Source organism: Pelophylax lessonae (genome assembly GCF_965119305.1).
Source record: "Pelophylax lessonae genome assembly, chromosome: 5".
Taxonomy (NCBI): Eukaryota; Metazoa; Chordata; class Amphibia; order Anura; family Ranidae; genus Pelophylax; species Pelophylax lessonae.
In genome coordinates, this window is record NC_138772.1 from 442926986 (window position 1) to 442948800 (window position 21815).

General features: G+C 41.6%; 1 protein-coding gene across 1 annotated transcript in view; it reads right to left on the reverse strand.

The window, feature by feature from the left end:
- CPA6 (carboxypeptidase A6) overlaps window positions 1-21815 on the reverse strand; it is a 192544-nt gene that overhangs the window by 13982 nt on the left and 156747 nt on the right. Inside the window, exons 6-8 of the mRNA XM_082259328.1 lie at window positions 13136-13252; window positions 11701-11811; window positions 596-683 (exon numbers count right to left, since the gene is read on the reverse strand). Of these exons, the coding sequence (XP_082115454.1) occupies window positions 596-683; window positions 11701-11811; window positions 13136-13252 (316 nt within the window). The remainder of the gene's footprint in view (window positions 1-595; window positions 684-11700; window positions 11812-13135; window positions 13253-21815) is intronic.

Here is a 21815-nt window from a genome sequence, read left to right on the forward strand (position 1 = left end):
TAAAGCTTCCTCTGTAACTTGTACCTATAGGTAAGCCTATGATAAGGGTTAGCTATAGGTGCTGTAGATATCTCCTAAACATGCACCGTTTAGGAGATATTTACTTTGCATGCAGCCAGTGACATCACTGGCGCATGTGCTCTGAAGGAACGGCCACCTGTGCCGTTCTTTCAGAGTCCTGTGCCGTGAGCAGCGAGTCCCGTGCGCATGGGCGGGAGTGACATCATCGCGGCTTCGTTAAATCAGATGGCCGGAGGACGTGAACCAGGAAGGAGGCCGGGTTAACATGTATGTGTTATGCGGGCAGCACTGTGGGGGCTTCGTTTTAAGGTAAGTATTTCATAATGAGCTAGTATGCTCATTATGCCTTTGCCTTTTCAGGTTTTTATTTTTTACATTTTTTTTTTTGGGAAGGTTTACAACCTCTTTACTTTAGGATGTTGGAACTAGAACTTTATTCTGGATATTAGGGGTATTAAATGGTTGTACAAATACCAAATGCATAGATTAATTCAGCCATAACATGTTTTTATTTTCAAATATTAATAATAAAATGTTAATAATAATAACAAAATGTTATAGCTGTCACTCTTACCACAAAATTTGATTTTCCAATTTCTGTTAGCATCAACACCATAGCAATTGAATCTCATTTTCGATCTTGTTTTTCTCCAGAAACGATCCTAGCAAAATATGAAAATAAATTGGTGTAAAATATTTAGCAATCAGCTGAGGTAAAGGAACCAGCCATTTGGGTACAACTTGAGTGAGGAAACACATGGCTCTGCACCAGAGAGCTTGGTGGGAGCAGCACCTTAATTAGGCAAGTCGTAGCAAAAGGCCCATGTTACTGCTCTACCTTCTCCCACTCATTTCTCACTTTCCACATCTCCTCTTTCCTCCACAACAGTCTCCTGCTGAATCCACCACAACATCTGCAGCCTCCAATGAAAAGTAGGGAAGTTTAGTAAAGGGTATCAGAAGCTTAGGATATGCCACGTTAAGCAGAAAAGAGAGTCATGGGACTATGCTTAGGAGGATCAAGTTAAGGCTTGTACCCCTGAAAAAATTTCCTAAACTCAGCAGCAGCATTCTTCTTTACAACTGCTGGAGTGGGAAAAAAAAATTCCCCAAATCACCCCCATGCCAGCTTGGCAAAACTGCTTTCTTTGCAGCTGTTCCCAATTCAGGTCTTGGAATCAGCCGTCTTCCACAAGTGTATGGCAGACACAAGGTCCATCAGCATGGACAGGGTTGCTACATGACTTATTGGCACACTGTGTCAATCTTCTGGTGGATGGGAAGGATTCAGGACAGAGCTATGTGGTGCTGTTTTTATCCCCAGAAGTAGCTCATCATCTGGGGTGCCTTCACCACTTGGCCCCTTTTAAAGAGGTGACTAAAATGGTGAGCTGTGATGAAGCAGGGATTAGTGATGCAATCCTTTGTGCATTCCTCCTAGAGCACACACTGAGTGGCCCAATAGATGAATTCATTAAAAAAAATCACTGCAACTCCTCCCATATTTAGCACAAAGATCCTGACCTGGGAGATCCTGCATTCCCACATACAACAGATTCCCACTTGCCATCACTTTTGTTTTGATAATTGCAATATTTTAAAATGTATTGTTTTCCCCCCGTCATATTAGGACAGACTGGGTTTAACCACTTGCCCCCAAATCATGTACCTGGTATGTCAGTTGCATCACCTGGTACCGTTTTTTAGAACCAACGGTTGGCTCTCTTGTAATAGCAATCGGAGTGGCTAACTAGCCACTCAATTGCTATTACAAGCAGTGGGAGGGACGTTCCCCCTTCCACTGCAGCTCTCTTGGGCTCTCCCATCCCAATGGGGGATCTGAGCTACTAGCCAGAATGTCCACTGGCTAGTCGGAAACCCATACAAAGCAGGAATCAGCTTTGATCGGGTCTCCGCTATGGTAACCCGGAAGCGATGACGTGACATCACTTTAGGTTTACCTGGATGAAAAAAGAAAAATGTAAGTGCCCCCCGTCCCCACGTGCTAGCGCACAAAGGCGAATGCTTGCGTCGGTCCCGCACGCATGCAAAGAGGGATTGTCCCCGATCATGGGCAGTAATTCTAGCAGTAGACCTCCTCTGTAAATCTAAAGTGATAACCTGTAAAGGCTTTTAAAGCATGGCCTATGGATAGGAAAATTTACGTAGTTTGTTGCAGTTGCATGAGCGTGCGCAATTTTAAAGCGTGACATGTTTGGTATTTATTTACTCGGCGTGACATAATTTTTTATATTTTAAAAATATTTGGGTTATATACTGTATTGTGTTTTTTGCATTAAAATTTAAAAAAGTGTATTTTTTCCCCAAAACTCACTCCCTCTTCACATGAAATCATTAAAAGAGAAGTGTGGAATTTTAAAAGAACAAACAATCATACTCACGTATGTGGCTGCGGCATCAGTGCAATACTTCTGCTGTCCCCTGACAGCTTTGAGACTCAAAACCGAGCGATCACGTGACAGCTCACTGATTGCTCAGTTCTTGGTCTTTACTGATCAGAGGGTGGTGACTGTCAGTCACTGGCTCTCTCCTCTGGCCCTCCAGCACTCACTGGAGTGCCAGGCTGACGAGGGGGCAGGAGAGGCTGGCTCAGACTCTCAGTGGCAAGTTGGGAGTCTGAGCCAGCTGCCAGTCAGACATCTGGGTAGATCCTGACATTAAAGTGATACTAAAGTCTGGGTTTTTTTGCTTAAAAAAAACAAACATGTTATTACTTACCTGCTCCCGACAGTTTGTTTTGCACAGAGCTGCCCAGATCCTTCTCTTCTCGGGTCCATCTTCGGTGCTCCTGGCTCCTCCCTCCTGAAGAGTGCCCCCACAGCAAGCAGCAGCTTGGGGGCTGAGGTAAATTTAGACACGGACCCATGGCTGGGCCCTGCCCCCCTCTATCCTCATTTGCTCACTGACATTGAAACTGATTTTGATTGACAGCTATTGGCTCCCGCTGCTGTCTCAGCCAATGAGGAGGGAGAGTCCCAGGCAGCTGAGTCTCTCCTGCAACATTGCTGGAAAGAGATGGGCTCAGGTAAGTATTAGGGGGGCAGAGGGGGGGGGCTGCTGCACTCAGAAGGTTTTTTTTTATCTTAATGCATAGAATCCTTCTGCCTTTACAACCATTTTAAAGCATCCTTGCAGAGCCTGGAACGGCTCTGTGACGTCAGCTGACAGCAGACTTTAGCCTGTTGTCAGCTGATTCTGGGTCACATGTGTACAGAAATAAATGGACTCCTGTGATCCACATGAGAAGTATGGCCAACAAAGTTTTGCCAATACTTCTCCTTTAACCCTTTCGCTGCCAGGTCCGTACGTTGTATGGACCCGACAATGGGGAATTTTACAAACTTTCCACTGGGACTGTTTGTAAATCTGTCAAACAGACTCAGCATTAGGGTGGCTGTGCTGTTGGCCGATTGCTTTCACACAACCCTGGTAATGGCGCCCCCCCACCCCTGATGTGCACCCCCGCCATATATCCCGGGCTTGCCCATCTGCGGGCCCGGGACTGACATAGCAGGTACTGCTGGGTAGAGGAAAGGGAGCAGAGTTGACGCACATCCGCTCTCCTCCACTTCTTGTTGCTGACCCGGAAAGCAACGTGGTTGACATCACTTCCGGATCCACCTTTCCTTGTCCCTGGCCAGCACACCCAGGAAAGAATGTAATGCAATGCTATCTGCATTGCATATATACAGTGGAGCACAGGGGAGAACCTGTCATCTCATTAAAGAGAACCTGTCACCAAAAAATCACCACATTGGGGACTTTTTGTAGCCTATGTGATAAAAAAAATAAAATATACCCAAACATAAAATCCCCCCCCCCCCCAAAATTATTTTGAGGCGCCCCCACATAAACACATGTACGAATGTAAACATGTGACGTGGGAGCCTACGTGTGAAAATGCAGTTTGCAATACACATGTTACATATCGCTGTGCACCCCCTAGGCGAATGATGTGAACTTTGCCCATATTGATTCCTTGGATATGTGCGTCTCACATCCCAGGAGGTATATTCCTTCAATAGGAAAGAAGGAGGGGGGGGGTACAGGTGGTGCGTCATCAGTGAAGGCGTCGGCTTAACACGGAAGAGCTAGCAGCTTACAGATGAAGTCACAGTAGAAGATGGCGGCATGGGACCAAGTGTGGTGCAGAAAAGAAGCAGATGGCAGCAGAACAAGTAGGGGTTTTAAAAAAAGGTGCAGGGAGTTATAGCCACCGATAGTAATCGCATGCCAAAAATTCAACAGGCTGGTTGTACTGAAGTTGATGGATTGACTTCAGTACAACCAGCCTGCCCATACATGGATCAAATCTCGGCCGATCCCTGCCTAACTGGTCTAGATCCAATCTGTCTATGCTTGGCTTTAGCTGCTCTGTGCAATTTTATTGTACAGAGCAGTCACTTACCTCTTCTTCTGGGGTTTCCCACCTGCTCTACCCTCTCCTCCTCTTATCAAAATGCCCCCATAGCAAATTGGCTGCTGCATGGCCACTCGTGCTGGGGCGCTCTCGAACTGGATAGTGTGCGTCCATAGACACACACAGCATGGCTCGGCCATGTCCCTCGCTTCCTCCTTCAGGATTTGACTGACAGCAGCAGAAGCCAATGAAAGGTTTTTTTACCTTAATGCAGAGAATGCATTAAAGTAAAAAAAAAAAAAAACTTTTGCCTGTAGAACCACTTTAAGACTCCGTTCATATATGCTGCAGGTGCGGCTCACAGCATGGGGTCCAGTGCATCCCTGTTCCATTGAGAGCCGTTCACATTCTCCTGTCATGCGAATTGGACCCACATCCAATTCGCATACAGTATCTCGCAAAAGTGAGTACACCTCTCACATTTTTGAAAATATTTTATTATATATTTTCATGTGACAACACTGAAGAAATGACGCTTTGCTACAATGTAAATTAGTGAGTGTACAGTTTGTATAACAGTGTAAATTTGCTGTCCCCTCAAAATAACTGAACACACAGCCATTAATGTCTAAACTGCTGGCAACAAAAGTGAGTACACCCCTAAGTGAAAATGTCCAAATTGGGCCCAAAGTGTCAATATTTTGTGTGGCCACTATTATTTTCCAGCACTACCTTAACCCTCTTGGGCATGGAGTTCACCAGAGCATTACAGGCTGCCACTGGAGTTCTCTTCCGCTCCTCCATGACAACATCATGGAGCTGGTGGATGTTAGAGAGCTTGCCCTCATCCACCTTCGGTTTGAGGATGCCCCACAGATGCCTAATAGGGTTTAGGTCTGGAGACATACTTGGCCAGTCCATCACCTTTACCCTCCGCTTCTTTTACAAGGCAGTGGTCTTCTTGGAGGTGTGTTTGGGGTCGTTATCATGTTGGAATACTGCCCTGTGGCCCAGTCTCCGAAGGGAGGGGATCATGCTCTGCTTCAGTATGTCTAAATACCAGACATGGGAGTAAGTCACACATGTGCACAAGCACAAGCACAAGCAAGTCTCAAGTCTTAACCTTCAAGTCTCAAACAAGTCCCAAGTTACTGTGGCGAAAAGCAAGCAAGTCAAGTCGAGTCCCTGCTAGAAGTTAAGCAAGTCAAGTCATTTATTTTGGTCAAGTCACAAATCAAGTCAAAATACTGATCTACCCCAATTTTCACCTTTAAATCAGTTAAAAGTCAGTGGTCAGGAAAGGTTTTGTTTTATTTTCAACATTAACAAAACTGCTTAGTGCTTTTTTCTTGGCATATAAAAGAAACACTTTGAATGCCCAAACAGCTAAAAATCCTTCGTCCGGTCATGTTTCAACACCACAGTCACTAAAAACATGTTAAGTATTTCCATTGTTAAACAGCCAGTGTCCTAAACATCAGAACACAGTGAGGTGTTTTAAGTGACTGTGGTGTCAGACACATAACAGGCACATTCATTTTGCTTTAACACATCTTGAGAAAATGCAAGTATTTAATAACTTAAAAAAGTAAAGTCATTTCGAGTCATATGTCTCAAGTCAAAGTCAAGTCTCAAGTCATGAATACCAAGTCAAAGTCAAGTCTCAAGTCATGAATACCAAGTCAAAGTCAAGTCGAGTCTTTTATTCATTTTAGTCAAGCAAGTCTCAAGTCCTCAAACTGGTGACTTAAGTCTGACTTAAGTCAAGTCATGTGACTCGAGTCCCCCACCTCTGCTAAATACATGTTGGCATTCATGGTTCCCTCAATGAACTGTAGCCCACCCAGTGCCAGCAGCACTCACTCAACCCCAGACCATGACACTCCCACCACCATACTTGACTGTAGGCAAGACACACTTGTCCTTGTACAGCTCACCTGCTTGCCACCACACATGCTTGACACCATTCAGTGCCATCTTAAGAGCATTAAAGGGCCCGGGCAATGCAGTGCACTGGGGCCCTGCCTACACAATTACCCACGAGAATAAAAATGCAAATTATCGATAAGGCGATATTTATTAGTACAGCAGTGCCAGGCTAATGACAGTTTCCAAGTTTGGCGGCTGGGTCCGGTGAACACACACGGACGGGAGTCAGACTCAACTGTCCTGTGTGTGCCTGTTCCCATCGAGACGGACAGGCATTCCTGCAGTTGTGGGCTCCCCCTCCATGGCCAAAGTGGCCTGACAGCATCACAGGGCTGACAGGCGCTTGCCACCTGCTAAATTCGGTGGCGGGATGCACGCAGGAATCAGGACTAATGCTTGGCTGGGGCTGGGTCGCTGGGCAGGTGGGGCCCCCCGGCAACTGCCCAGCATGCCCATTCTGTAAGATGGCCCTGACACCGTTTGAACCAAATAAGTTTATCTTGGTCTCATCAGACCACAGGACATGGTTCCAGTAAACCATGTCCTTAGTCTGCTTGTCTTCAGCAAACTGTTTGCAGGCTTTCTTGTGCATCATCTTTAGAAGAGACTTCCTTCTGGGACGACAGCCATGCAGACCCATTTGATGCAGTGTGCGGCATATGGTCTGAGCACTGACAGGCTGACCCTCCACCCCTTCAACCTTTGCAGCAATGCTGACAGCACTCATATGTCTATTTCCCAAAGACAACCTCTGGATATGACACTGAGCACGTGCACTCAACTTCTTTGGTCTACCATGGTGAAGCCTGTTCTGAGTGGAACCTGTCCTGTTAAACTGCTGTATAGTCTTGGCCACCATGCTGCAGCTCAGTTTCAGGGTCTTGGCAATCTTCTTATAGCCTGGGCCATCTTTATACAGAGCAACAATTCTTTTTTCAGATCCATGTTGAACTTCCAGTGACTAGTATGAGAGAGTGAAGGCGATAACACCAAATTTAACACACCTGCTTCCCATTCAAACCTGAGACCCTGAAACACTAACGAGTCACATGACACCGGGGAGGGAAAATTGCTAATTTGGACATTTTCATTTAGGGGTGTACTCACTTTTGTTGGCAGTCTTTTAGACATTAATGGCTGTGTGTTGAGTTATTTTTAGGGGACAGCAAATTTACTCTGTTATACAAGCTGTACACTCACTACTTTACATTGCAGCAAAGTTTCATCTATTCAGCATTGTCACATGAAAATATAGAATAACATATTTACAAAAATGTGAGGGGTGTACTCACTTTTGTGAGATACTGTGTATGTAAACTCGGTCTAAGGGGAAGTAAACCCTAACTGGATGACATTCAGTTAGCTAAGTACTGTGTATTATAAACAATTGTCTTTTTTTTTGTTTCATAAAGTACTGTTTGCACCTTTTTTCCATTCTTTTTTTGCATCTCAGTGCTCTTAATCTCCTGTAGTCTCTCTGCAGCCATGTCTCTACTCACTTGCTTCAGTAGTGACTGTATATCAATGCTTAGGATGGGCTTTCTGATGGTGACAAGAGCAAAATATGTCTGCACAATCAACATCAACAAGGCCACCTACTGAGTATGTGCCAATGTGGAAAAGCAATTGGAAGATAGAGTGTTAGCACTCTGTAACAGGAAGTGCCTAATGAAAGCCCTTCATGGGCAGGATAACCTCTATTATTTTAATGAAATCTGCAGATTTAAAAAGATTGAAATTACTTTTGCAATTACATTAATATGTTAAATCTTATTTGAGTTTTTAATAATTGCGTTTTTATCTTCCTTAAATGTATCTGGCACTGATATACTATAGCATACTGTATATTTATCACACATTGCAAACATGAACCACAGTATTCGTACAAGCATCTCATGAACGAAGAGAAGCTCCATGGTAATACATTTTTGCAGAATTGACCTCATTTATAGAGTTAATGAAGCTTGCAGCAGTAATTCCCGGGGGCTGGTATCTGGCATGGTGACAACGTCAGTTAAAAGTAATGAGTGATAATTGGTGGCAATACATACAGGATGAATAAATGACTTAAAAAAGGGATTCAGAGCTAAAAATACATATTTTCGTTGTTGGCATGGGGGAATTCTTTTTATCACCCTGGCATAACAGTCCAATTATGGGCACTGTCAGATTTCTCATGTAATTAAGCTGATAAAGCACATGATACGCACATCTTGACAAGTGTGAGGCAAGACTCATCAGTGTTTGGTATTGTGGCAGCTGTAACTGCCTAATGCAGGGGGAACAGCCAAACCTGTTTTTGCGGTCTGGATGAGATCATACCACCACCTCTCCTGTCTCCCACTGGCTTATCTGGGGGCATTGGCAGATTATTTTTTATGCTTGACAAAGCTTTCAATGACTCTTCTTATGATCTGGGGTCTTCAAGGAACCTCCACCCGCAGGAACCTTTGTGACAACTCCCAATGTGCTTTACCACCCAAGGTGTCACAGATGCCGCATAGTGATGTCATTCCATATCTGGGCCAGGACCTTTGAAGGATTGCTTCTGATAATGCTTGTTTGATATAAATATACTATAGAATAACTGAGCTTGATACATTTAGGAATAAAACATAGCAAGTAACATGGACAATTATGATTAACTTGGCAGCTACTTGCGGCAATAATGTAAGAAAGTGAGTTAGTGAACTTTTTTCATTTCTTTTGCATTGTCAGGTCAGTGATTAAACATACTTCTGTAGCTGCTCTGCAACTGTAACAGTTTACCCCATATTGGTATTATGTGGTATTATTTACAAAACTCTTTTATTCGTTTTAGATAGCATGCAGAGGGATTAGAAGACCTGTCCCACTCTATCTACTATTCCTGGTGACTGTTATCACTGAAAATGAACCTGCGCCATACACATGTAGATTAGGTATGGGCTCAGGTGTGTTCAGATCCTACTGCCAACCCACCTGAGCAATCCCGCCAGGAAGCCGTCACTGCACACCGCCAGTCATAGGCATTGAGGCATTTCCTGGCCCGCAGCTGCACATACACACGTCCTGACCAGGCTGCTTATGATTGGCGCTGTGTAGTTACAACTTCATGGCGTAATTGCTCAGGTGGGTTGGGACTAGGATCCGTACACTACTGAGCCCATCCCTAATGTAGGTATTTTTCAATTTACAAAGCATTACTCATTCTTCACTCTCTTTGTCCTCTGTTTCTGGTTCTCTTCCTAGTAGTCATTCAAATACCTCCTATGAGCTTAAGCAGGGTATACATGTACATACCTCCGTACTTTTTGAATGAGGGACACCTTTTAGCAAGGACACACCCCCTGTCATGCCCCCTTTACGGTTATTTATACAAAAAATATAATTAATTAAACCCACAAGTGCTTTTTTTTTTAATTTATATTGGATTTTGAAAATTACAAATGCAGCAATATCTCTGCTGATCCCCGCTGAGGAGGCAGATGACAGGTCTGTGTCCACTTCGCTGATGACAGCCTGCTTTCTTCTATGAGTGGTTGGATGGAAGTGGACGGCCTGTCTGTTTCCATCCGACTGTCATTCGATCCATTCCGCCAGGCAGATGGGGAACGGATCCCCATTTGTCTGTTTTTAGTGGATATGATCGGAATGGATGTAGGTGGGTGTCAACGGACACAGGTCTGTTGACATCTCCCTCTCTATAGAGGGCAATGGGTGGTCTGATCAGGTCCGCCCTGAAAAACTGACAGGCAGACCCGATCGGTCCGCCTATGTGAAAGGGGCCTTAAGGCTATTGTTGATATATCCCCTGAAGATGTATCATCATGTAGCCTAGGCTCGCAGTAGAATACTGCATAAAATAGAGCTTGTATATCACAATGTGAACCTTATCCATACAGCATTGAGAACTGCAAACCACTGATGTTGGAGGAAAGAGGAATGACCCTGCTTGTTATGTGCCTGGATAGAAGACACTTGGAAATAAGTTATGAATACTTTATATTTGAAAAACAAAATGTGTAGAGAAAGGGGTGTTGAGGACAGGGGCAATAGAATGTGAACTTTGGGAGCTGGCTTGGGCATCAATACTTCGTTCACACATGAGGCTAGGGGGCAGTAAACAGACTGTTGGCCTTGAGTTTGGCCACTCCCAACCGCCTGTCTGAACCTTGGCAAGCAGCTGTTCAGGGCTGTACACATGCCATTACTACGATGCTATGCTTTGCAGGCCTAGCAAAAATTAAACACTATGTCACATTAGGCAAGAGTTACCAGTACTGAACAAGACCAGGCCAGGTCTAAGGGGCAACCCCAAAAATACCCAAAACTGTGTGGAATGTATGTGATTGTGGTGCAGTAGGCTAGTTAGTTAGAGGGTTAAATCAGACAGTGAGCAGGCAAAATAACACCTCCTCAATGCTGGTCAAAATGCCTTCCGTAGTGTCTCTTGCCACTTTACTGAATACAGTACATACTCAGTTCTGTACATGTTCCATACAACATGATATATTCAACCCTAAATCCAAAGATTACATTATTTTCTACAGCTGTGGCCAAAGGTTTTGAGAATTACAATTTTATTTTTCACAAAGTCTGCTGCCCTAGTTTTTATAATGGCAACTTGCATATATTCCAGAATGTTATGAAGAGTGATCAGATTAATTGTGTCCCTCTTTGTCATGATATAAAATCTTTGTCTTTGAATAATATTCTACAAAAACATATTTTAATTTCTGAATTATATAAAGCCATGTTTCAACCCCTCCCAGTTCTTTATTGCTGTTTGATGCCCATATATGTTATTCTCTATTCATTCTTATGTTCCTATGTGACACCATTATTGTGCTATCACCAGCAATCTGTGAATTCTCCATATAAATTAGGGGAATTAGCAGTGACAGGAACCAAAAGGTTCAGCTTACAGGGAAGACCTGGTTGTCGCTAAAGGACAAGGGATGAGGAGAGGCCTTGCACTGGGGCTATGGAAAGGAATAAAGCCCTAAAGGGGACCAGACCCTTCTTCACTGTATCCTAAACTTAAAAAAAAAAAGAATTTTGGGTTAGTGTAAGACTTCAACAATAGGAATATTGGAGCTGCCATTGCTTATATATAAAGGTGAAGACAAGTGAGCTGTCATCCTGATCCTGGCTTCACTACTGGTAAATTACTGACATGGATTAAATATGCAGCCAAGAAATCTAAATTCTTGTCTCACATGCGTTTTCCAGATCAGTGGCTTACTAGGTAATGAAGGCAAATAATGATAGCAGCAAAGTCTATACCTTCTAGTCAGCAGCAGCTTTCTGATTTCTAAACTCTCAGGTTCCCTTTAGAACAAGCTAATAACACCTGTAAGGCAGCTCACAACATTATGGATACATACGTGGGTCCAGCTGTAACGATACCCATCAGGGTTAAACACTGGCATCACATATATGTAGAGAAAGTCAAGAATTTTCTTCATAACACGATCACTCTTATAGGTATTAATGGCCTGTGTAAGAAATTACAAATGGATTAACAGCAAATTCAAGTACTCCTGTAATTAATCTAAAATAAGATAGTAAATTCAGGGAACAAAAAATCTCAGTCTGTGAATATGTGATATTATTAAAGCTAGACTCCGGGATAAGTAAATATTGTCTAAATTAAAAAAAATCATGTGTATTTTTCTTTAAATCTTGGTGTGCTTTGTCTATTTCTTCCAGATCTGTGCCATAATCCAGTGTGAAATTTTGCTTCTTTGCAGGAGCTTCTCATAATAAAGACCAGTCACTGCTACTCTCTCTTGAAGGATGACTGGTCTTGTAACTGCCCCCTGCTGTGGTTTACTGCATGCAGACTGTAGTGGGTGGAGCCTTCTGGGCCCCTCCCACAGCTCTGCTCTATGCACAGCCTATATCTAACACAATCATGATGTCACTGCTGCTTTTATAAGGCAATATCTTGGTTTTCTGTCTGGGCTGGGCTTTTAGCAGTGTTTTGGCTACCAGCCACTCATTGTTTCCACACTGACTTACCTGGTTACCATTACCTGCCTCATTAGTCCAGCCTATAGCCAGCCCCTTTTGGCTATTTAAACTGCCTGGCTCATTGCTTCAGGCCTTTGCCTTGGTCAACATATCCTGTGTGTCTCTCTGCTGTGGTCCTGTTTTACTTTGCCTGGCTGACATTTCTTCTGGTTCCTGATCTTTGACTTCTGACTATGCTAAATCCTGGCTCCCTGAGCCTGGCTAGTCTAATTATCTGTTTTGGCTTCCTTACCCTGGCTTCTGTTGTTAATTACATTCCTGATTTTTGTTATTTTACTATTACCTTGAAGGTGTAACTGCATTTTATGTCTCTGCCTGGTTCACATTCCCTGACATTTTCAAACTGGTTTTCAAAGGTAATTGGTGTACACAAGGTGGATTAATGCCCTTTATGACTGTTGGGGAATCATTTGGTCTGCTACACTTTTGCAGGAGGGTCTGTAGCCTCTTGAAGCATGACTCTTTGCTGTGCAACCTCCTTTTCTTGTTCCCAAATATGACAAGGATTCAGTAAGCTCAGACTAGGTCATACATAAATCGGTTTTGATATACTGACCTACTTGGTTTTAAGGGTAAGAGAAAATCTTTTTGTTTGCCAGTGGGGTAGCCAGGTACAAAAGATGAATGCCAGGGTGAAAATTAGAGCTTTTCATTAGTTGAGTGGTTTCTGCTTTGACTCCATTTAAGTGAAGAGTATTTATACTGAATGCAGTGTGCCTTTTACTTTTTTAAATAAAAGAAGAATGTTCAGCATATGTTTGTATTAAACATTCATTAATATGTCACCTCCTTTACAAACCACTGGCAAAAAGCTGGTCCGATCCATTCTCTTGCATGAATACCACAGTCCATCCATATCTCTCTCTTGTAGGATTTCTTAAAAGTGGAAGGCTTTGTACCCAACTGTGTACATAAAAAAATATATAGTCTTGGTGTATTGTTGATAAAAAATCCAGGAAAGGAAAATGCAGGAAAGGTAATATGAAATAAAGATCCTTAGCAATCAGTTTGAATCCAGCTGTCATTTTCAACATATTACAATTCTATCTATCTACATAATCATATCTATCATATGTTGGGGTATGAAAGCTTTTCAAAAGACTTTACTAGGCCCTGGTCTCACATAGGTTGAGAACCACTATTCTATTGCATGTATAGGTGAGATCCCAAAGGTCAGTATGCTATTTTTCTAGGTTGATGGTTGATATTTGTGATCGTTCTGAGACCCTAGGAAGATGACAATCCTTATATAATAAAAACAAAAAATATACAGTAAGTGATAATCTAATACCCTAGTACCTAACCTGAGGCCTGGTATGCTAAATACAACACTGTAGCACTTGTGCAGCCCTGGTTTTTCTTCCCTATGTGCTTATTCAAGCCAGCAAAGAAAACATGATTTTAGTTTAAAACATTTGTTTGACAGTTAAAGCAGTATTAAATCCAAAAACAAAAATGTAATGTACTGCAGATTACCAATCTTTAAATGTGGTGGCTCAATTTGTATTCTTTTTTTTTTTTGATTGTTTTTCTTTATTTTTACCTGGTAACAATAAGTAACACACTTCCTACCTAATGCTAGCCATACACCAGTCGAAAAAATGTTCTAACTTTTTTAGAAAAAATAAACACACAGTCGGGAGAGCAAACAATATTGCCATCATGTACTGACTGAATTGCGAACAATAAATCGTTCAATGGACATAAATGAAGGAGTTTCTCATTCGTTTTTTTGCTTCTGGGTGACATATACGCAGTACCAACAGTTCAAATTTTAATGGGGAAGAAACACATTAACCTTTCAATTTATCATCCGTTCGGCAGAAGTTTTCCAAACTCTTCCTTCAATTTTTTGGCTCAAAAACATCACAACCAATTTTCTATATGTGCCCTTTAACTGGACGAAAAACGAACGAACTGTCCAAATGACAGATTTTTGAACAATTTTTCATCTAGTGTAAGGGCACCATTAGGGTGTGTATCGCCGCCATTACTAGTAAAAAAAATAAATAAAAATATGTAGCAGAATACATACTGGCCTAAATTGATGAAAAAATCGATTTTTAAAATAAAGTTTTATTGGGAATGTTTTATAGCAGAAAGTAAAAATATTGTATTTTTTTTTCCAGAATTGTCGCTCTTTTTTTGTTCATAGCGCAAAAAATAAAAATCCCAGAGGTGATCAAATACCACCAAAAGAAAGCTCTTGCAGAAAAAAAAGGGCATCAATTTTATTTGGGTACAGCGTTGCATGACTGCGCAATTGTTAGTTAAAATAACACAGTGCCATATCGCAAAAAATGGCCTGGTCATTAGGGGGTAAAACCTTCTGGTTCTTAAGTGGTTTTTTTCAGATTTATTTTTTTAACAGTTGTTTAAAAAAAGATGTTGCTTATAGATCTGTTGTACAGAGCTTTACCAATTTACACATGTTATTGACTCATTGCAGTGAACCCATCAATGACTCAAGTTTCAATTAGACACACCAAGCATCAAAGCAATGTGCTATGCTGTCTCTTTAGATATGCAACAGTACACTGGGAAACCTTTGTCATGTAGTAAATGTAATATAATACGTGTATACTCTCTAAATATTGAGTGTATATTACTATATACGGTATATATATATATATATATATATATATATACATATATACACACACACACACACAGTTTCTTTTACAAAAGTGAGTACACCCCTCACATTTGTGTAAATATTTTAATTTATTTTTCATGTGACAACACTGAAGAAATTATACTTTGCTACAATGTAAGAGTGTATAGCTTATATAACAGTGTAAATTTGCCTTTCCCTCAAAACAACTCAACACACAGCCATTAATGTTTAAACTGCTGGCAACAAAAGTGAGTACACATTCACTCACTAGGTGAAGGTGCCCAAATTGGGCCTATTTAGAAATTTTCCCTCCCCGGTGTCATGTGACTCGTTAGTGTTAAAAGGTCTCAGTGTTAATGGGGAGCAGGTGTGTTAAATTTGGTGTTATCGCTCTCACTCTTTCATACTGGTCACTGGAAGTTCAATATGGCACCTCATAGCAAAGAACTTTCTGAGGATCTGAAAAAAAAGAATTTTTGATGTAGATAAAGATGGCCTAGGCTATAAGAATATTGCCAAGACCCTGAAACTGAGCTGCAGCATGACGGGCAAGACCATACAGTGGTTTAACAGGACAGGTTCCACTCAGAACAGGCCTCACCATGGTCAACCAAAGAAGTTGAGTGCACGTGCTGAGCGTCATATCCAGAGGTTGTCTTTGGGAAATAGATGTATGAGTGCTGCCAGCATTGCTGCAGAGGTTGAAGGGGTGTGGGGTCTGCCTGTCAGTGCTCTGACCATATGCTGCACGCTGCATCAAATTGGTCTGCATGGCTGTCATTCCAGAAGAAAGCCTCTTCTAAAGATGATGCAAAAGAAAGCCTGCAAACAGTTTGCTGAAGACAAACAGACTAAGGACATGGATTACTGGAACCATGTCCTGTGGTCTGAGACCATGATAAACTTATTTGGTTCAGATGGTGTCAAGCGTGTGTGGTGGCAACCAGGTAGAGAGTACAAAGACAAGTTTGTCTTGCCTACAGTCAAGTATGGTGGTGGGAGTGTCATGGTCTGGGGCTGCATGAGTGCTGCCCACACTGGGGAGCTACAGTTCATTGAGGGATCCATGAATGCCAACATGTACTGTGACATACTGAAGCAGAGCATGATCGCCTCCCTTCGGATACTGGGCCACAGGGCAGAATTCCAACATGATAACGACCCCAAACACACCTCCAAGAGGACCACTGACTTGCTATAGAAGCTTAGGGTAAAGGTGATGGACTGGCCAAGCATGTCTCCAGACCAAAACCCTATTGAGCATCTGTGAGCCATCCTCAAATGAAAGGTGAGGGGCGCAAGATCTCTAACATCCACCAGCTCTGTGATGTCATCATGGAGGAATGGAAGAGGACTCCAGTGGCATTCTGTGAAGCTCTGCTGAACTCCATGCCGAAGAGGGTTAAGGCAGTGCTGGAAAAAAATGGTGGCCACACAAAATATTGACACTTTGGGCCCAATTTGGACATTTCTACTTAGGGGTGTACTCACTTTGGTTGCCAGAGGTTTAGACAATTAATGGCTGTGTGTTGAGTTATTTTGAGGGGACAGCAAATTTACACTGTTATACAAGCTGTACACTCACTACTTTACATTGTAGCAAAGTGTCATTTCTTCAGTGTTGTCACATGAAAAGATATAGTAAGATATTTACAAAAATAGGAGGGGTGTACTCACTTTTGTGAGATACTCTATATATATATATATATGTATATATATATATATATATATATGAACAATAAAAAAACATACACAACAAATACTATAAAATTGATCCAACACTACTATACTTTACATTTAAACAAACAAATTATCTTCAGGAAAAAAAAGCTTAGCAATAAATAACAAATGCTTCAAAGAACTTATCTAATTTCAGTAAATGGAGTTTCATGGATTTATGTGTTTGTAAATGAAAAAATTGCATACAAACAAACCTATTTACAGAACTAATTAAATTTTTCTTCAAACCTGGATTTTAAAATTAATCTGATTTACAGAAAAATGAGAAAACAAGGACATTTAACATAGTTTTTATCCATTTTGATTTATTTGACCAATTTCATTAAAGTTTCATTCCTTCAAAAAGTTAATTTGATTTTAAAGAAACTTATTGTTTACACGCAGCACCAAGAATTCTATTGCTTTAACCGATCTGGATCACTTTCCTTATATACTGTGGTAAAATATTTATAACAGGGCACATGATCTTCAAAGTTTTCAATCAGATATTGGGGTGGCTATTGTGGAACTCTTTGGCTGATTTTAAGTACTATTTTTGCTTTAAACTAGAGATCTCCAAACTTCCCAAACAAAGGAGCAGTTTACTGTCCATCAGACATTGAGGGGGCCAGACTTTGGCCAGTGATAGTAGCAAATGCCCCATCATTGGTATCAGTTGGAAGAATTGTGCCCCATTGTTGGTATCAGGGTAAGGAATAGTGCTCCATAATTGGCACCAGTAGGAATGAGGGGGGGGGGGGGAGTGGCTCCGCATCACTGGTATCAGTGGGGGAATGGTGCTGCCTCGCTGGTGTCAGTGGGGGGAATAATGCCTTGTATCAGTGGCAGGTCTAGTGCCTCAAGGGCTGGATAAAGGCAATCAAAGGCACAAGGGGCCCAGGGCCACAGTTTGAAGACCACTGCTCTAAACTAAATAAAATCCTTTTATGCTTTATTCTCCTGCCCCTGAAAGTATAATCAGTTACAAAATGGGTTGCCATTCCCCAAGCTACACAATTTGCAGCCACATATACTGGTCTCCTGAGCAAGCTTGTATCTATTTCCTTACATGGTGCCCTGGCTGTCCCTGTTTTCCCTTCCGGGCACTCCCATATAATGAGAGGAACAAATATCCACAATACCATTCCAGATAGATCTTAACAGACAGTTGAGCCACAATTTGACCAACCCTCGATCACTCTAGGCCAGTCTTTCTCAACCTTTTCAACACAGAGGAACCCTACAAATAGCCTGACAGTCTCAGGAAACCCCTGCTAAAAATGACTAGATCTACAACTCATGATACATTAGTGTGATGGTTAGTGAAAATAATGCTCATTACACTTGTGGTCATTGGGAAAAATAACCCCCTTACAAACAGCTAAAAATTATCAATGGTGTCAGTGGGAACTTATCTGTGAAGCGGAAATTGCTCATCGCTCAAGGAGCCGCTAGCAACCCCTGGGGGAACCCTAATTGAGAAACCCTGTTCTAGGGCATGCAACTGTTTAGGGCTGTACATGTGTAATTGCTGTTATACTTTGCTACGGAACAAAAATTAAATTACATCTAAATTTCAGCAGGTGGTACCACTGCCAAACATAACACATTGAAGTGAACAGTTCTGTGCTGCAACCACCCTGCAATCAAGTGCAATGCACACAGTTGCAACATTGTAGGTCAGCATTTTGAGGGTTAAAGCAAGTGGCAAGGAGGCAACATATCGCATCCTCACCGACTGTCAAACACACTCTGAAAAGCGACCCACCATAGATCACTTTTCAGAGGGGTGGCAGTATAGGTTTTCTACATTCCAGTTATGCAGTCAATCCTTTATAATATATAAATGACAATCTGAGGCTCTTCCTCTCCACCACCCAGTGCATACTCCATTTCTATTATGGTGGTTAGAGAGAATGGAAGGAGAAGGAGTTAGGAAGTTGCAGGGAGGGCTGTGGAATCACTACAAGTGACTGATATTACAGGGGTAATTGAGCTTTGCAATACAGACTTTCAGAGAAAAGTGGATTTTTGCCTACAGTAAACATTGCCATCTGCCTCTAGGAGCATATACTTTTATTTTACATTTTACTGATAATGTAGAGCAGGGATCCTCAAACTACGGCCCTCCAGCTGTTGTGGAACTACACATCCCATGAGGCACTTGACATTCACAGACATGACTAGGCATGATGGGAATTGTAGTTCCCGAACAACTGGAGGGCCATAGTTTGAAGACCCCTGATGTAGAGGGTCACTTTGACCTTCAAAATGAATAAATAAAATATACGTAGTTTCCACATTACAAACTGTCCGGCAATAGGGGAAATACTATAATACCACAAGGGGTGCTTACAGCGGAAGTCCAGGCTTTAAGGTCACCTCAAAACATCTTTGTTAGATGACTTTGTAGGAGGTCACGTGACCACTGTCTTGTTTTTGCAGTGTACTTATGGCTGAGACAGTGGGTGGGAGAAGCAATGGTGGAATGCCACTTCCAGTATCTGCTACACACTATAACCAATCCCTCTAGCACTGTCAGTTGGAAGGGTGGAGAAGGGCTGACCATGACGCAGTAACATATGGGAGTGGCCAGCCTCTTCCTTTACTGACAACACTGAGCCACATGCAGCGGAAGGTATGTTGGGTAACAATGCTGTAGATAGTTTTCATAGGCATGATACAGCATTGCCAACCATAGGCAGGAAGCCAACCAGGACTGCTATTTATGGCAAGATGACCAGATATAAAACTATACAAAGAGAGCAATATAATGAATGGAAACCAACTCATTAAGTTGGCTTGCAAAAGCCAACTTACTGTTATTGTATTTAAACTTATTATTATTCTTCTTCTTCTTATTATTTTTCTGGCCGGTAAATTTTTGGACACTATCTCCTCCTAGACCGTTCAAGCTACATACTCTAAACTCGGCACAGACCTTCATACTGTTCTGACTCGGTGTGCTATATCTTTTCGGACTGGTTTGAGTTACGGTTTTCCTAAAAATTAAAATTAAAAACCCAAAAAATGCCCATAGACTTTCATTGACAGGATGTTCAGATGACCCAAGCTCCAAATCCCATTAGACTCAATCAACATGCTAGTAACTTTGATAATCATGCTTGTCTTTAAAAAAACAAAAACAAATCCCATGACTTCTATTGCTGTCGCAAGGCAGACAGACAGGCAGACAGACAGACTGACCGCGGGTGGGGGGGCGGTAAAATTTTTTTTTTTTTTTTTCTATTTAGCTTGTCTTTAAAAAAACAAAAACAAATTCGATGACTTCTATTGCTGTCGCAAGGCAGCCAGACAGACAGACAGACATACAGACAGACCGCGGGTGGGGGGCGGTAAAATTTTTTTGTTTTTTGTTTTTTCTATTTAGCTTGTCTTTAAAAAAACAAAAACAAATTCGATGACTTCTATTGCTGTCGCAAGGCAGCCAGACAGACAGACAGACTGCGGGTGGGGGCGGTAAAAATTTTTTTGTTTTGTTTTTTCTATTTAGCTTGTCTTTAAAAAAACAAAAACAAATCCGATGACTTCTATTGCTGTCGCAAGGCAGACAGACAGACAGACAGACAGACCGCGGGTGGGGGGCGGTAAAAAAAATGTCAAACCTTTTCTATCTATCTATCTATCTTCAAACCTTTTCTATCTATCTATCGATCTTCAAACCTTTTCTATCTATCGATCGATCGATCTAAACTTTTCAAACTTTCTGGTCAAGCTTTCTCAAGCCAACTTAAAGTTTGTCTCGACGAACTTTTTTTTCTAGTTCTTCTTCTTCTTATTATTTTTCTGGCCGGTAAATTTTTGGACACTATCTCCTCCTAGACCGTTCAAGCTACATACTCCAAACTCGGCACAGACCTTCATACTGTTCTGACTCGGTGTGCTATATCTTTTCAGACTGGTTTGAGTTACGGTTTTCCTAAAAATTCAAATTAAAAACCCAAAAAATGCCCATAGACTTTCATTGACAGGATGTTCAGATGACCCAAGCTCCAAATCCCACTAGACTCAATCAACATGCTAGTAACTTTGATAATCATGCTTGTCTTTAAAAAAACAAAAACAAATCCCATGACTTCTATTGCTGTCGCAAGGCAGACAGACAGACAGACAGACAGACAGACAGACTGACTGCGGGTGGGGGGCGGTAAAAAATGTTTTTGTTTTTTTTGTTTTTTCTATTTAGCTTGTCTTTAAAAAAACAAAAACAAATTCAATGACTTCTATTGCTGTCACAAGGCAGCCAGACAGACAGACAGACAGACAGACAGACAGACTGCGGGTGGGGGCGGTAAAAAATTTTTTGTTTTGATTTTTCTATTTAGCTTGTCTTTAAAAAAACAAAAACAAATCCGATGACTTCTATTGCTGTCGCAAGGCAGACAGACAGACAGACCGCGGGTGGGGGGCGGTAAAATTTTTTTTATTTTGTTTTGTTTTTTCTATTTAGCTTGTATTTAAAAAAACAAAAACAAATCCGATGACTTATATTGCTGTCGCAAGGCAGACAGACAGACAGACAGACCGCGGGTGGGGGCGGTAAAATTTTATTTATTTTTTCTATTTAGCTTGTCTTTAAAAAAACAAAAACAAATTCGATGACTTCTATTGCTGTCGCAAGGCAGACAGACAGGCAGACAGACAGACCCCGCGGGTGGGGGGCGGTAAAAATTTTTTTTTTTTTTTTTTCTATTTAGCTTGTCTTTAAAAAAACAAAAACAAATTCGATGACTTATATTGCTGTCGCAAGGCAGCCAGACCGACAGACAGACAGACCGCGGGTGGGGGGGCGGTAAAATTTTTTTTTTTTTTTTTTCTATTTAGCTTGTCTTTAAAAAAAGCAAAAACAAATCCGATGACTTATATTGCTGTCGCAAGGCAGACAGACAGACCCCGCGGGTGGGGGCGGTAAAATTTTTTTTTTTGTTTTTTCTATTTAGCTTGTATTTAAAAAAACAAAAACAAATTCGATGACTTATATTTCTGTCGCAAGGCAGCCAGACAGACAGACCGCGGGTGGGGGGGGCGGTAAAATTTTTTTTTTTTGTTTTGTTTTGTTTTTTCTATTTAGCTTGTCTTTAAAAAAACAAAAACAAATTCGATGACTTA